General features: G+C 39.9%; 1 protein-coding gene across 1 annotated transcript in view; it reads right to left on the bottom strand.

Moving 5' to 3' along the window:
- Positions 1 to 15,731, bottom strand: part of RNF217 (ring finger protein 217) — a 55,115-nt gene that overhangs the window by 13,762 nt on the left and 25,622 nt on the right. The window contains exons 2-3 of the mRNA XM_063151104.1: positions 9,493 to 9,726; positions 2,704 to 2,868 (exon numbers count right to left, since the gene is read on the bottom strand). Of these exons, the coding sequence (XP_063007174.1) occupies positions 2,704 to 2,868; positions 9,493 to 9,726 (399 nt within the window). The remainder of the gene's footprint in view (positions 1 to 2,703; positions 2,869 to 9,492; positions 9,727 to 15,731) is intronic.

Raw genomic sequence — 15,731 nt, 5'->3', positions numbered from 1 at the left:
GTAAAGAAACTACCTCTACTTAAGTTTCTACCTTAAATTTCCATTAATTTCAGTTTTAGTGTAGAGGTGAAATACTAGTATCCTTAGACACAATTTAACATTGACTTTCCCTCAACCTGTTTGCCAATTTTGGCTCCTGAAAATTTTCAACCACAATATGAAAGAGGTTAAAAATAAAGTACATTTTCACCAGAAACATGGCCTCTGTGGACCTGGACCATAGATAAATCAAATAGTGTGTTACAAATTATTTTCTTTGTCACTCTTTATTTTATTTGGAAATAAGATTCTCATCTGATTCAATGTGATTTTATAAACAGGTTTTGGAGGGAGGGATGGGAGAGAGAGGCAGAGAAGTATTAGATGTAATCCCCCTGACTTCAAATGCTAACTGTCAGAATGCTTATCCCTATGTGCCCAAACACCTGCTAAAGATTTGATGAAGAATACTGCTAAAGATGTATTTTTTAAACTATCCAAAGATGTATTTTTTGAACTAACTGCCAGCTAAGTGTTACTTTTGATTACTTGCAGGTCATAGACTTGATTTAAAGATAAACAGTATGTTGAGAAACATTCTGGACATTGTAGGGAGGAAGAACTTTTTTTCTGAAGAAGAAAATATCAGAAGTGAGGTAGCAACACAGTTTAATAAAAGGTTGAATTCCCTCTTCAGTATTCACTTACAGTGCCACGTTACCAGGAAGGACTTAACATAAGTTCTTTTTCTGTGCTAGTTTCATAAGTTTCCATACTGCCTCCCACCATGTAGGAGGTTTTATTTTCCTTTGATTAAGAAAAGAAACCTCAAGTATTTATTAAATTAGCAGCCAAACTCATGTAACTTTATTCTTCAGAATTAGTAACAAGCCATGTAAGTTTAAAGTGTCCAACCTTTCCTTTTGAAGATGGTGAAAAGAGTTGAATATTTAAACACAACATTTTAAATTTTAACTTATTCATGCTGAATGTTAGACTTAGCAGTTTTGGTTCCTTTTTCTTTCCAGCTATCAGCTACCACTCCTGGTTTTCCACATTGTTTTTTTTGCTTGGTCCACTTTCTTAATCTTTTGTACAATTTATTTAAGTTACATCATTCCCATTGTCATAAAATCTGACACAAGTTAAACAATTAAAATCAAAACAGACACTGCTTCCCACTCTGAAAGGAACGAAGCATTTTACTTTAAGACTTCCCAGAAAGTGAACCTTTTTGGAACTGACTCAAATCTATGAACTCTTACCGAAAAGCAAGCTGCAAAAACTCTGTTAAAAGGTCACATGTGTACAGGAGGAAGGGTAAACAACCAGCTGCTGATTTCAGAGCTTTACAATTTTGCTCAGTGTTTTGAAATCTTTCAATTTCAAGCTATAGCATCACAGGCATTTCTTTCTCAAAGACCAAAATATGATACTTAGTAAACTGATGAGCATTTTCTTATTTGCACAATGTAAGGCTCAAAGTGTTACATATACTTTGTATGCTTATAAGTAAATCTTATAAGTAAAAATTCAATATTAAATTTCTGTGAAATAGTCCAGCTTTGACTTACTACTCTGTTGGTAGCTGTGAAAAAAACTGAACAAATTTAAGAGTGGCCTTCATTAAGGGCAACTGGGACAGACATGTGCAGGGCTGTTGCAATCTCCTCTGAGTAGTGGGAAATACTTCTCATCTCTGAAGGGATTGATGACATTTTTAGGGCGTGCAACGGCATTTCAGTGTTGAAAATTAATAATGAGAAAGACTTAAGAGAAGCATCCACATTGGAATGAGAAACACTTCTGAGATCATCAACTCCAACCTTCAACCACCACCTTGTCACCTGACCATGGCACTGTCACATCCAGTAATTTCTTGAACACCTCGAGGGCTGGTGACTCCATCACCTCCCTGGCAGCCCATTCCAATGTTTAACAACAACTCCTGCAAGGAAATTCCTCCTGATGTGCAGTCTGAACCTCCCCTGCAGTTTGATGCTGTGCCTTCTTGTCCTGTCACTGGCTGCCTGGGAGAAGAAGACAAGTCCCACCTGCCTACATGCTCCTTCCAGGTGGTTGTAGAGAATGAATAGGTTAAAAAGTAGGCTCGGGGGACCTCACCTCACAGGACTTGTGCTCCAGACCCTTCACCAGCTCTGTTGCCCTTCTCTGGACTCACTCCAGAACCTCCAATGCCCTTCTTGAGGTGAAGGACCCAGAACTGGACACAGCACTTGAAGTGTGAAGCTTGTGAAGTAGTAACATTCGATCCTACAAAACTTACAGTTTTACCAAGTCTTAGTTTCTTTTAGTTAACTTGTTGACAGAATATTTCCAGCCATACTCAGACACTGAATACACTCAGACTCTCCGGAAAACCTGACAAGGGCACTGAATTTCCCTAAAGCTTTCCATTTCTTTAAAGCTTTATTTTAGGATTAATTTATTTTGTAATTAATTGACCCAAAGATTTCTACAATTCATCAAAACCCCCTCTTAATAACTTCCATAATGTTTCTTTACATGCAGACACACTGCAGAATTAGTGCAGGAACCAGCAAAATAATCTGACCTGTTTTTCTCAATGGGTCATTAACAAGAAACTGCACAGCAAGTGTGAATTTCATTTCCAATGCTGAGCAGAAGCTACAAGTATTTATTTTAAATGCGTATTTGAACAGTTTGAAGCCACTACCTGCAAGCCAAGGGAGAGCAGCTCACCTTGCATTTTGGACACTTCTGGGCATTCCTCTGCCCGTGTTCGATTTCGTTGGCCCAGTGACGTAACAGCTTGTCTCCCTTCTTGTATTCTTTGCAGTTAACGCCTTCATGCCAGGGAGAGTGGCACTTGAAACACCAGACAAATTGGCAAGATGGACACTGGATCTGTATAAATGAGAAAACACCACATGTTTGCAAGCTGGGTGCTAATACAACTAGAAAGCCTGTTTTAAAACCACTGCTCCCCATTACAAGAGCAGCTGTCCAGCAAAGACCTAACATCTTTTGGAGGCTCTGTTTTAAAAACACAAGAAGTTGTGGAAGCTAGCTTGTTCTTTTCCTTTTCAAAAAAGAGAAAACACAAAAGTAATTGCTAAAGCTGGGAAAGGCCTCAATCAAATGAAGCACAAGCAGCCTGGCTTAATCACAGGCACTACTTCCCAAAGTGATTGCGTAGATCAACAGACAAAAGGCAGAATCCAGAAAGCTTACACAATTGCCTCCAATACATCTGTGAGAACACCTGGAAATTAGCTTGACAGTTTTCAGTGCAGTGGATCTGTCCTTCTCTAGGAACAAACTGCACTGCCAAGGCTGTCACAGAAAGCACTTGGTCTTCTGAAGAGGTGCTACAGAGCTTGGCTTCATATGGGTTCTGAAGCTTATATTAGAAATGGTCCTGGGAAAAGGAGCCATGAGCAAGGCTCTCATCCAAGAGCCACAACTACCAACGGGAAGTCAGGCACCTCCTTTTGCTCTTGATTGCGTCAAGGCAAGCTGAGCCTGTGCCAAACAGCCCACTTGCTACAGACCACACCTAATGGCAGAACCCACAAGCCATCCTCAAACTGAGAAAGGATCTATTCTTCCTGCTCCCTCAGTTTTAAATCATTGTGTCAAACAGGTACCATCGTCATCACGTCTTCTTCCACAGCCTGCTTATTTTTTTTTTTCATGAAAAGCTAAGGCAGCTGCTGTGTTTGCAGGAGTAATAAACAGAGGCACATTGCAGCTGCATATATGACAAAAGACAGGCCTCCAACCTGGATCAGACTAAGGACGGCACGAACTAGACGACACCTTAAGACTCAAGGACATCCAGGCTCCTGCAACATGTTCACTTTGTTCAGCAGCAAAACATCTCAGGCTCAAGCGACTGCTAAGCCCTGTCCACCATCTCCAGCTGCAGTCCATGTCTGGCACTGCCCTGGCTTTGTACACAGCTGATGGATGGGACTGAGGAATTCAACCAGACCAGCCAAACCAAGCAGTTTAGGTTATATCTGTGTCCAGACTTGGTTCACCACCAAACCACAGAAACATTTGTGCTGACCATGTATGGAGGGGGGCGCTTCTCAGGAAACTTCATCCCAGAGTGCAGTCACATGTCCTCAAAACATATTTCTCAAGTTCTCATTCCCCCCAGCTGCTGTGCCCTCCTGTTGAGTCCTGACAACTGGTGTTTTGCTTCCTTGACTACAATTAAGAGTCCAAAGTAGGTGCTCTGATCTCCCTTACATATTTTGCTGGGGATAGCCAAAATTGTTTACACATGCAATCACTACATCTTGTTTAAAGAGAAACAACACATTAATTAGGACTGAAACATGTGGATTACAAACATTGTTAGTTTTTACCTGAAAACTCATCCAAGGCCATTATGAAGTATTAAACAAAAGCAACAAAAAGCAGTGCCCTTTCTCAAAATCTAATGAACCAGTGGCCAATATGCTGAATCAACAAAAATACACAAACTTGCATCTCAGCTTCCCAGATGAATTCTCCTAATAAAACCAGCTTAACAAAAAGGAAATTTCCTGCTCTGAGGAACCTAAAGAATGATACATTTATATGTCTACAAACCAAACTAACACAGAGCACTGATAAATGTTTACACAATACATTAAAATCTAATATGCACAAGAAAGTAATCTAACCTATCCTAACCCCTATCTCTCTTTCTTTTTTCCTTTTTGTCCCCCACTCCCTCCCTGCACTGAATTTATGTCTTTCAACAACACAAGTCAGTGTCCTACTGCTGGAAAGACAGATTATAGCAAGCATCATATTGAAGGGCTCAGTATTTGTTATGCCTCAGCCAAAGATGGAGCTTGTAGCCACAAGTCAATGTTCTAAAACCCGAAAACTTTTACCAGTTGCAGTACTCAGACATTTGAGAGATAACATAGTTGTTAACAAGTACAAACCCAAATCAACAAGGTCAGGAAGTTAAAGCTGCTTCCTTAAAAAAAAACGCAACATAATTTAAACCACAAGTTCTGTGGGTTGGTTTTTTTTTTTTTTTGGTTTGTTTTTTGATGAATATGTGACAAATTAATTGCATACTCTATCTTTCTATTATAGCATGTACATAAGCAAAAGCAACGCAGCAGCCACCAGGATATGTATTTAAACTTACACACGCACACTGACATCAGGTGTTTCCAAATACATTAATCACGAAGTACTGAAATACAGGATGAGGCTATAACCACAGGAACTCAAAATAACATTTCTTACCACAAATGGCCCTAACTGAACTAGTAAGAACTCTATGTTTCATTACCAGTTTCCTCTTCCACCTGTCACCCTGACAGCACCTTCCTCAAAACTGAACTTGTAAATAGTTTTTATATTTTGAATGGGCTATTTCACTTCTCTGTGGGTTCAATGCTTCCTGAGCATAACTGAAGCACAGAGAAAACTATGTACCTTAAGTACTTATGAATCTTATTTTTCTTGGAACTAGTACCTGCAAAAAAAAAAAAAAAAAAACAAAAAAACAAAACACCCTAAAACCATTCAAACTTGGATGCAATGCGATGCCCCTGTGCTTAAGAAACAAACAGAACAGGGCAATTAAAGTAGTCTTTCACGTTCTTATTCCACTTTTTCTCTGCTTTTCTGAAAGGAAAGTCAAATGTTATTTGATTCATGCTTCAGTACTTACACATGAAATCACCATAGCAAGGACACAGAAAAGCTATCTACATATGATTTTAAACCAGTAAAATATATTTTAGTCCAGCAACACAGACAAACTATATCTGCAAAACAACACATTAACCTTGTGTTTTCTCAAATATGTTTTTTCTCACACAAACATTTTCCCACTTATTTTATGATTTCTATTTCTGTTGATTAAAATTGAGAGAATGGATATATACACAAACTTCTATGCCACCTGGAGATCAGCCTCTCTTGAAATAGAAAAGATTACACAATTTTGTGTTCTAACTCTCTTCGTTCTCAGCTTTCTGAAACACTTATCTTTGAGGCTAACATCTTCCATTTTCTTAGCAAGCCTCTTTACTGCAAGCTACTTTATCTAACAGTTTCCTCACCTCACAGGAAAAGACTTTTCAAAACTGATAGATAATTTCAACACGAAACACAACTGACCAGATGACAGCAAAATTGACTGCTCATAAAAATATCCCTATAACCTGAAGGTACAAAAAGCTTAGTGAGATTTTCTGCTGCTTGGTGGAACAGTAGTTATATAACAGGATGGTCAAATTAATCATGCAATTAACTGATTACATGAATTACAGTCTCTAGCTGCAGTCACTGTCACTTTATTTGAAAATAAATATGACTCCAGCCAAAACATCTTCCTTCTCCTCACCATCAACCCATCCCCTCTCTTGAAACAGCTGAAAATAATTAACAACAAAACAAACAAATTTTGTACCCCATTAGGGCTCATCTTTGATCCAACTCCCAGTGTGACACTAAAACATCAACATAAGCAAAAGCAGGCTGGCAGGAATGAACTGCTGAGAGAAAGAGGGAGAGCACAGCAAAATCACCACACCTGCAGCAGCTGAGGCTCAAGGCAGACTGATGTGATGTATAGCCATGAAGATATCTGCCACTTAAAGACAAAATCTGACTCAAAAGCAGGGAGCTAACAGATCAAAGCATCTGAACAAATTCCTGCTATTTCTAGAACAACTTTCAGAAACTCTTTAGTAGTTCAAAAAAAAGACAGTTTGTGTAAAAACCACATTGAAAAAATATATACATTTGCAAACCCAAGCACTCAAGTCCTCCTTTTATGTGACGTATATCTCTTGACAGAAGTGAACAAGAAAACCTCATGATCAATCTCACAGAGCAGAGAGTATTGCTTCTCCATGGCAAGTGGCAGGTCAAAAAACATGCACAATGGAACAGGTAAAGCAGCAATTTTTTAATTTTTGCCCATTTCCATTGCTCTTTTGCATAACAGCTCTGAACAAATGTTTGTTAGGGTCTTGTCTGCAACCACATTACACTCTCAATTCAGAACACATGAGAGGGAGCAAGGAAATTTTCAGAGTTAATACTGGATCCATTTATGATAAAAATATTTTATATAAAAAATTCAATAGTTCTCTTGCTGTTCTGTGTGGCCCTAAGTGGCACTAATAGTAGGAGAAAGGTTTGGATAAGCAAGTTCTCCTTTTCTTCTTCTCCTCCTTCCTCAACATACATGTTAACTTCCAAGGCTTAGTACACCAAGACTTGACTCTCAGCCAATTGAACTGCTGGACCTAGATCAGCTTAGCTGACACAAATCAGTAATAAGAAAAAAAATAATTTCAACTTTTCTGCCTCTTTAAATTTCCATGTTACTTAAAATTTTAAATACTGTATAAAATTTTAGAAATGGCATTAACATTTTTAAAGCATCGGTTCAAATAAAGTCTTGGATTTTAGAGTGCTTTCCCTTTGCAGTATATAAAAGAGTGAGTGTAGTGGCTGTGCTATGACCCCACCAGTAGGCTTGTGCATACGTGCTCCCCACATGAGTCAGTTCTCTTGAAGCCAACACTTGCAGTGCTGGTGCAGAATTTATCTGGTGCAACTGGTGTTTATATTACTTGCATATGAACAGGGCAGCCTCAAAAGCCTCCAGTCAGATGTCTCCTATGCTATACACAAAAGAAAATGTGCCTTCGCCTCCCAACAGCCTAAAACACAAGGCACAATGTGTACATGTAATCACTTGAGAACCCAAGGAAACAGGTAATATTGGCCCACAGCTATGTGTGTATGTAAATTACTCACATACACTCCATGTCATACACAGTCATTTAAACCTTCTCCCTGCAACAGTCTCTACAGTCATCACAGTTTTTAAACCTTCTCCCTGCAAAACTTCTTGTGCTCAGCTTAAAACAAATCACTAAAACTGTACCTACATTAGAAAAGAGTTGAGGTTCAAAGAGCATGCTGAAGATCAGTGGACCACGATCATCCATACTGCTTGCCAGCATTTTCCCAATTATATTCCTGACTAGCATCAACCAGACATTCTTGCACACAACACCTGGGCTCAGCTCAAAGGACACATTTTGCCTGAGTCTGTTGCCAGGAGATTTCAGCTCTGCAGATCACAGCTCTATACACACTGAACCACCGCATGACCAGTGAACTGCTCCTGGCTTGCACTATGCATCACACAGTGTCCCATTCTTTCCCATTGTGGTTTGTAGGGCAGTTGGGAACATTTTAACTGTAGCATTTTAACTCATAAAAGAGCACTGGTCGTGCCCTGAGGAATGTTCTCAGATCTGGCAGGCCTGTGATACAACAGCTGCACCACCAATGACCCACACTTGTGGGACACTAACAGCCTCTGACACCTTGAGAGAGGAGCCTGCCAAAGCATTACAAGCTCTGATCTACCCTGGGTTACATCTGATGGGTGCTGATGATGAAGCATATGGGTGAAGGAGAATAGCTTCGGGCAGAAGGAATTTTACTTGCAGTTTCAGACTTTTTTCACCTCAATGTAAGATGACAAAAATTTGAAAACAGAGTCCAACAGAGCATGGCATGCAATTCATGCCCTACACAGATATAAACAAGTAGCTCATAACTTAGAATTAGCTTTACCAACTTTACAACTCCAATGAATACACAACCTTCCACCTTTTAATCTTCATACTGGGCTGAATCTTATGCTGTGTAATTAGGGCTATCTAAACAGTCATCTAAATTCCTACTGAGGAGAACTGGTTTGTCCAGGAAAGGCCAGCTCAATCATGAAATTAACCACAACAAATCTAATAACCGGATAGAAAACTATCACAGAACATGGTGCTGCAGACCACGGTTGCCTTCTGGAACTCAGATGGACTTTAGGCAGCTCAAAGCTTATTCCAAATTCTTGCTTTTTATCTTTGATTAAAGTCACAGTATAAGCAACTCTTCTATGAAAAGAAATGCTGCAGAAATGGCTTTTCCCGCCCACTCTATTTCTCCAAATTCTGCATTGTGAATGATGAGACTACAGTAATATATAATCTCTGGTAAGGGAGTGAAGAAATCAGAACCAACAAGCAGGACAGACAACAGCTCTGTTACTAAGGAAGAAGCAAAGCCAACAGCCTAACATCATAGATGCCCAGAATTCACTCACCCAGAGTTTCAGGGAAAACTTATATGTTGTGTGTCTAAAATTATCATTTGTAGTGGTAACTCCCCATTTCCAGCCTATTCTGACTGTGACCATATTGTTTGCATGTCAGAAAGAAAACACCCCTTAAATTAAAATGTATATCAGGAAAAAATTATGCCACCTACCAAAAAAAAAAAAAATACAGGCTGAAGAGCTCAGCTGCTTGAACTGTTAAAAGTCAATTAATACTTAATCAGTGATGTACTACTATGGGTTCAAATTCCTAATCACAGCTTGCACACAGCTCCAGTGAAACAAAAAAGTTCATTTAATGCTCACCAAATGCTGTCCTACTTTTGCAGTGCCATCTAACCCACAGCCCCGGCAAGCATGCTCACTTTGTATTTGTTCTCCAATTTGGCAGGGGTAGGAATGTGGCCTCTCCTCCGGAAGGTTGTAAAGTGCTTGCACTGAGGGCATGGCTTGGTGCTGGAGTCAATGCGGCTGAGTTCCAGGAAGTATTTATACTTGATGATGTCGTCATGGGGCAGGTTATAGAGCACAGTAGTTTCATCCAGGTGTTCGCTGCACTCTGTGATGGGGCATTTTATATCCGCTTGTCCCAGCTGCACCTACATAGGAACAAAAAAAAAAAAGAGCTGTATGACCTTTTGCCTGGAAAAGTTAAGCGAGCATTGGTGAATTTTGTGAGGAAAATTAACTTCAAATACTGTAACAATTCAGAGACTACTCAGCATTCTATCTTCAGATTATTTCATTTGTGCTTGATGGAGCTACTCCGAGCACACTGCAATTTTTCCAGAGAGCATTTTCAAATCCAAACAGAAAAGCTAATTACCCTGGCAAGTGCAATTATTAAACATACTCTCTCAGTGTATGTACCATTGCTACATACACCACAAAACCAAACACAAGTCCTAACTAACCATGTCCATTTCATACTTTGGGTGTAATGGTGAGTGCACCAGTCGTGGCTCACAAAGGCTGTGAGAAAGCAGACAACAGAAACATTGGCATACTAATTCACTGCAAAAAGACCTGGGAATCACAACACAGGGAAATTAAAAGTCAATTTAAGATCAGCAGCTCTGACTCCAGAACCTTGAGCTGGTTCCTGTTCAGTACACTCAGTGCCTCTGCAGTCTGCTTTCAAGAAGCTCCTTTCATGCCATACTGCACATGCAGAAAGTTTTAGTTGAACTTGGGGCTGATCAAGCTAATACATTTCCCCAGAACACGTGAGTTGAAGGTTTTAAAAAACATGCACCCTAACATTAAAAAACCTTAATAAAAACCAAACTAAAATCAGACAAACAAACAAGTTTGAGGTTAACAGGGCAGAAACTGTTGCTGACCTAATGAGTCCTGATGGTCCCAAGCTGATCCATATGGTCAGAAATCCGCAACGTGTTTCTAGAGCTCCTGGATCCAAGAACCGCACTGGACCCAGCCCTGCACCCTTCACGCCTGGCAGGCTTTGATTGCTCGGACTCCATGCCAAAACAGCAGATCCTACTTGCTCTGGGAGCACCACAGTTGCATTTGCTTGGCAGTGAGCCCAAGTTAATAAACCCTGCTGGATCCTGAGAGTCTGCAATGACCCAGCTAGACCATGTTTGTGTCTGCCCCAAGTGATCTTGAATGAGTGAGTTTTCACTGCACAAGTGCAGCTGACCACCAATTCAATTCCTTCCTTATAGAATATCTCCACGAAGAGACAAAGGGTGCAACCAGCATCTCTTTCCAGGAATTACTATTTGAAGGTTGGCAAGTTTGATTTCCCCACACTGCTTATTCTTTAACATCCTCAATTAGAGAAACCTGCTGAACAACACAGTAAATAAGACAGAAACGCCTCAGATCTGGATGCAGATCTCGTTGCTGCATAGTGGTACCAGAAGACACAAGGACTCCACTAATGCAGTATTTAAACTAAAAAAGGAGGTCAAAACCCTAAAAAGCAACACAACACAACCCTGTCATTGTTGCTTCAGCAACTGCACCACATGAACTCTACTGAATGATAGCTCAGTCAGGAATCAGAGGATTAGAAGAGTCATTACAACATGGTATCAAATGCAAGGTTTATACTGATTAAAAAGAAAAATCCTACTGTACCACCTCTGTTCTCTCAGCAACGTAGCTAAAACTTAGGAGAGAAAAGAGATTAGGTATATGTTAGAGACAGAAATGCAGGGTGTGGATGGTGGCAGTAAGTCTCAGACCAAAGTGGAGAACACCTCAGCAAGCCTTGGTGCCCTGAGAAGCCTTGGCTCATGGCACAGGCAGGTCAGGATGGAGGCAAATCTGTCTGCAGTACAGAGGAGAGGCAGCTCCCCAGTAATACACCCATTCTTAGGAGTGAAATTCCTCACACTTAATTTACAGCTCTAAAAGGTGCGCAGAGCTCTGCCACATGCAAACAGTGCCAGGCTCAGTTTGGCTTTTACACAGACGGGTACAGGAGGAGTATGTACTCAATGACATTAAAAAAACAACAAAAAAATCCCCCAAACCTCACATACTACATGCTGGGGAATGCCAGCATTTTATACCTGTAAGACACTGACTCACCTGCAGCAGCATGTAAAATTGAAACCAAGTATGTACTTAAAAAGCAGACAACAATCAGTACAGCACCACAGAACACAAGCACGCTCAACTAAGAGAACAATTTGTTACAGAAACACAAAAAGCTATTGCACTAGGATTAGCATCAGCTTTTGTTTACCAAGTATAGGTACACTTTAGAATCGAAGAGTAAAATTAATCCCACCTATGACTACATCATTAAAAAAAAAACAAAGTTAAGCATTAGGGAGGTATTAAAAGAGCCATATCTTTTTGCCAGGAGTAAACTAAGCTACAGTGGAGCAGCACTACATAATGAGAAGATGCACTGTATCTCACAGTACTAAGGCATTGCTTATATTAAATGCTAGTTAGAACAAACCTGCATTTATAAAACCAAGGAATACAAAGCTCAACATTTTCTGTACTTCATGCCCACACAGAATATGATTAATATATGTGGTAAGAGTCAGGTGTGGTTTCAGTGTTTATTTTGAAAATATGTTTTACACCCACTTGAAATAAATAATTTTAACCTCTGTAATAGGTTCAGCTTTTCAAATTTGGCAAAGACTGAGCCTTTTCCTGTATTTTGAATGGGATTGAAGTGAACAGAGCTGGCTTGCTTATTAGCAGTAACTTCAAAGGAGCCTTGTCCTACCAAAACAGTCCATCTTTGTGCACAAACATCAGCAATTGATGGAAGTATAGCTTTAGAGGTATATAGCTTTAGAGGTAGCCTGTCAGGCTACCTGCTGCCATGAACTCAGGACATGCTACAGAATGAGAAAGGAAAAACAAAGTAAAACAATCTGTTATGACACTGGTACAAATAACTAGTTTTATTATTTTCCTTCATTTTCTTTTTGTTTTGCAGAGTCTTATCCCTTCAATATCAGCTACTCACAATGTCAAACCCCCAAGTTTTAAGAAAACCACTGTGCATTAAGAACTTTAGAACCCTCAGTATACAGAACAGCATGGTGTACTTTCACAGCATGAGGAAGGGCTCATATGTCTAAGAGCAGCTGAGCTGCAGCAGTGTTAAATGTCAGGCAGCATCCAGCTCTTTTACTCAGTTGTGCTTCACTTTTGTAAAGCATCTCAGGAGGGGACACTCTGCTTACAATTCAGAAGGAGAAAGCAGCCTCCAGCTCCTTTCATCCTACAGAAAGGCAACATTTAAATTATCAGGAGAACAGTATGTGCCTCCTCCTGCCAATTCCTGACATTTCATTTTAAAAGTGTTTTTATTGGCGGGTGGTAGGGAGGAGAAAGATTGGGGGGAACAGAGACAGGACACATACATGGACTCTACACTGATTTACTTACTGCCCAAGAAAGCAGTGATACCACCAACAGAAAACAGAAGGCAAGATACTTTAAGTCAGAAAATCTTATCCACACCCTGAGTCTTCTTTCAAAGGAAATCTTTGTTTCAGATTTTGCACAGAAAGCAAAGTTCAAACTAGACCAGATTTATACCTGTCATGTGGCCTGCCCCAGGCTGGATGTAATGTGACATTTGCAGGCTGTACTTGTGCTGCTGTATTGCAGCTATATTCCTTAAGTAAGGGGCCATTCTATTTTATAACACATATCTACAAACAAGCATTTTCTAACTGAAACTTCTCTCTTAGTTCAGAGATGCACATTTACTCTTAGTTCTTAAAGCTGAAAGTGAACGCAGCCATGCCAAATACACACTTCTGTAGAGAAATTTAACTCCTACCAGTGTGCCACATTGTTCCCTGTAAATGACCAAGGACATTATGCATTAAAAAAAAATATTCTGGAAATGTGCAGATGCAAGGGAAGGGACAGTATAGTCTAGAGGACTTTCATACTCTAGGTAAAGAGACAGCTGGATTAAAATTCCCTTTACTTATAAGCAAAATCCTATTTCTTTCTAGTTCACTAGAAACATTTCTTCCATTTTCACTGGTAAGTTACAAAGCAGTGAAGAATTACTTTTCTTGTACATTTGGAAAGTGTGTCATTATCAATTTATTTTCTTTTAAAAACCAGTACTAGTTTGTGGAAAATACTTGAAGGAATCACCACGATTCAGAACTCCACAATGGTAGGTAATAACCAAATGAAATCAAAGTAGACATGATTCAAGAAGTGCAAACCAAAGCCAGTTCAAACTTTTACTACACATTTGGCACCTGCCTTTAAGGCATTTCTGGTTTTCACATTAACTTCATCAGTCTGGATCTCTGATTTGTGCCAGCAATATCCTGGCATTCTCCACCAAAATTCTTTTAAAAAAAATCCTGTGAAATACATTCTCTTTTTTCAGTTCATTCCTCCTCCCTCCTTGCTCTCAAATGATACAGATCCCCAGGGGTGCTGCAAGACAAGCAAGAATAAACAGCTAGAACTTATAGTAATTAGATCAGCAACTACTTAGGTTGTGTCACTACCAAAGAGTAAAAACATCTTCTGTTTTGTGTGTGTCACCTCCTCCACAGAACATTTTCACACAACTTCTTGCCTGTTGTTCATCACTTCACAAACCATACTCCATAGGGTGTTTCACTTTTACTCCCTCTTTAATTCATTTCTCAACAAACTTGCAATAAGTTAATTCCTGAATGCCTGTCTCATTCAGTTGGTCCCCCATCTTCTCTGACAACCATCTGTAACATCACTCAAGAGTCATCACTCCTCTCCTCAGGAGGGAAAGGCTTCACTAGCCTTTATCAGTGCATGTATCACTGTCCTCAAAAGCATCCAAAAGGCATTCAAAATAATACATTTGATCTGTCATTAAGGTCATCTAAAGGCTATTTACTATTAACAAAGGTTGAACCAGAGTCTTTTCTATTGTGGCACTAGCTTGGGCTCGTGAGGATGCTCCCCTTCACATGTCCTCTGGGTCTTTGCTCTCCTTTCACAAGCACCATGCCTGTGGATGCAGCCATGACAATGACACGGTGACTCCTGCTCCACGTAACATTCAGAGAGAGTGACAAAGGCACAAGTACTGCAGGCTGTAGCAGACACCACCTCTTCTAGTTTTGACAACAATTTGGTCTCAATGAGTTTTGCATTAGTTACTACACTGTCAGCACAAAAAAAGACACAAAAAGAAGCAAAGTCTCAGGACCTCTGAAGTACTTGCCAGTCCCTCATCCTTCAGGTGAAAGGCACTCACAAGCAAGAAGCTGGGAGAGAATCTAAGTGTACAGAACTGCATCCAACCACCACCAGCACCATCAAAGCACCTTTCTGCTCCAAAAGCAAGTCTTCTGAATGCTTTACAGAGCATATTTAAACACAGCATCAACTTTAATTCTCAAAGGTCATCTAGTTTATACAACTTCAGCCACAGGCCAAGACTGCAGCTTCATTCATAACTCTGAGGACCACTGTCAGGAGCACACTTACACACATCCATGTCCCCAGGAGCACTGTGGAATGGTGCAGCTACACACCAGCGAGGGTCACAGCCAGCACCACCTGTGTGGGAAGAGACCAGAGTGGCTTTAGCCTCAGAAACGACCCAAAACTTTAACTGGCAAAACTGTCCCTGGCTGCCTGGAGCAAAACCCCACATCATTTTGTTTGTTTCCCATTGAAACTTCTCTTTGACTCCACAGTCACATCTACAACTCTTCTAAAAAAACTCTGAGGATAAACTAGAAAAATATTCTTCAGAATGCACCTAAAACACCACTAAACCTATTTCTTAAATGCCTCTCAATTTGCTTTCTCATTTGATGACACGGTGACACAATTCTATGCCTTTTTTCTTCCACAGAACTAGACATTACCTGCTCACATGGATCTGATATCAACAGAAACATTTAGATCTTCTTGTTCTCACCACACAGGAACAGGGTTTCAGAAAATTACTTATAGAAAGACAAACTAATACTGAAATACTCATTTGCAAAAAGTGAACAATTATCAACATGGAGAGCTCTCCCTTTTTGTCTTTTCATCTTCTGTTACTTCACTGAGTGAATTAAAAAAGGAAACAATTTTATCTCAGCATTGCATTTAGAAAAAGTGCACTGCATTAAATCATGCCTCT

Source organism: Melospiza melodia, chromosome 3, assembly GCF_035770615.1.
Source record: "Melospiza melodia melodia isolate bMelMel2 chromosome 3, bMelMel2.pri, whole genome shotgun sequence".
NCBI lineage: Eukaryota > Metazoa > Chordata > Aves > Passeriformes > Passerellidae > Melospiza > Melospiza melodia.
Note: the sequence above shows the minus strand (reverse complement) of the source record. Positions and strands in the feature narration are given on the sequence as shown.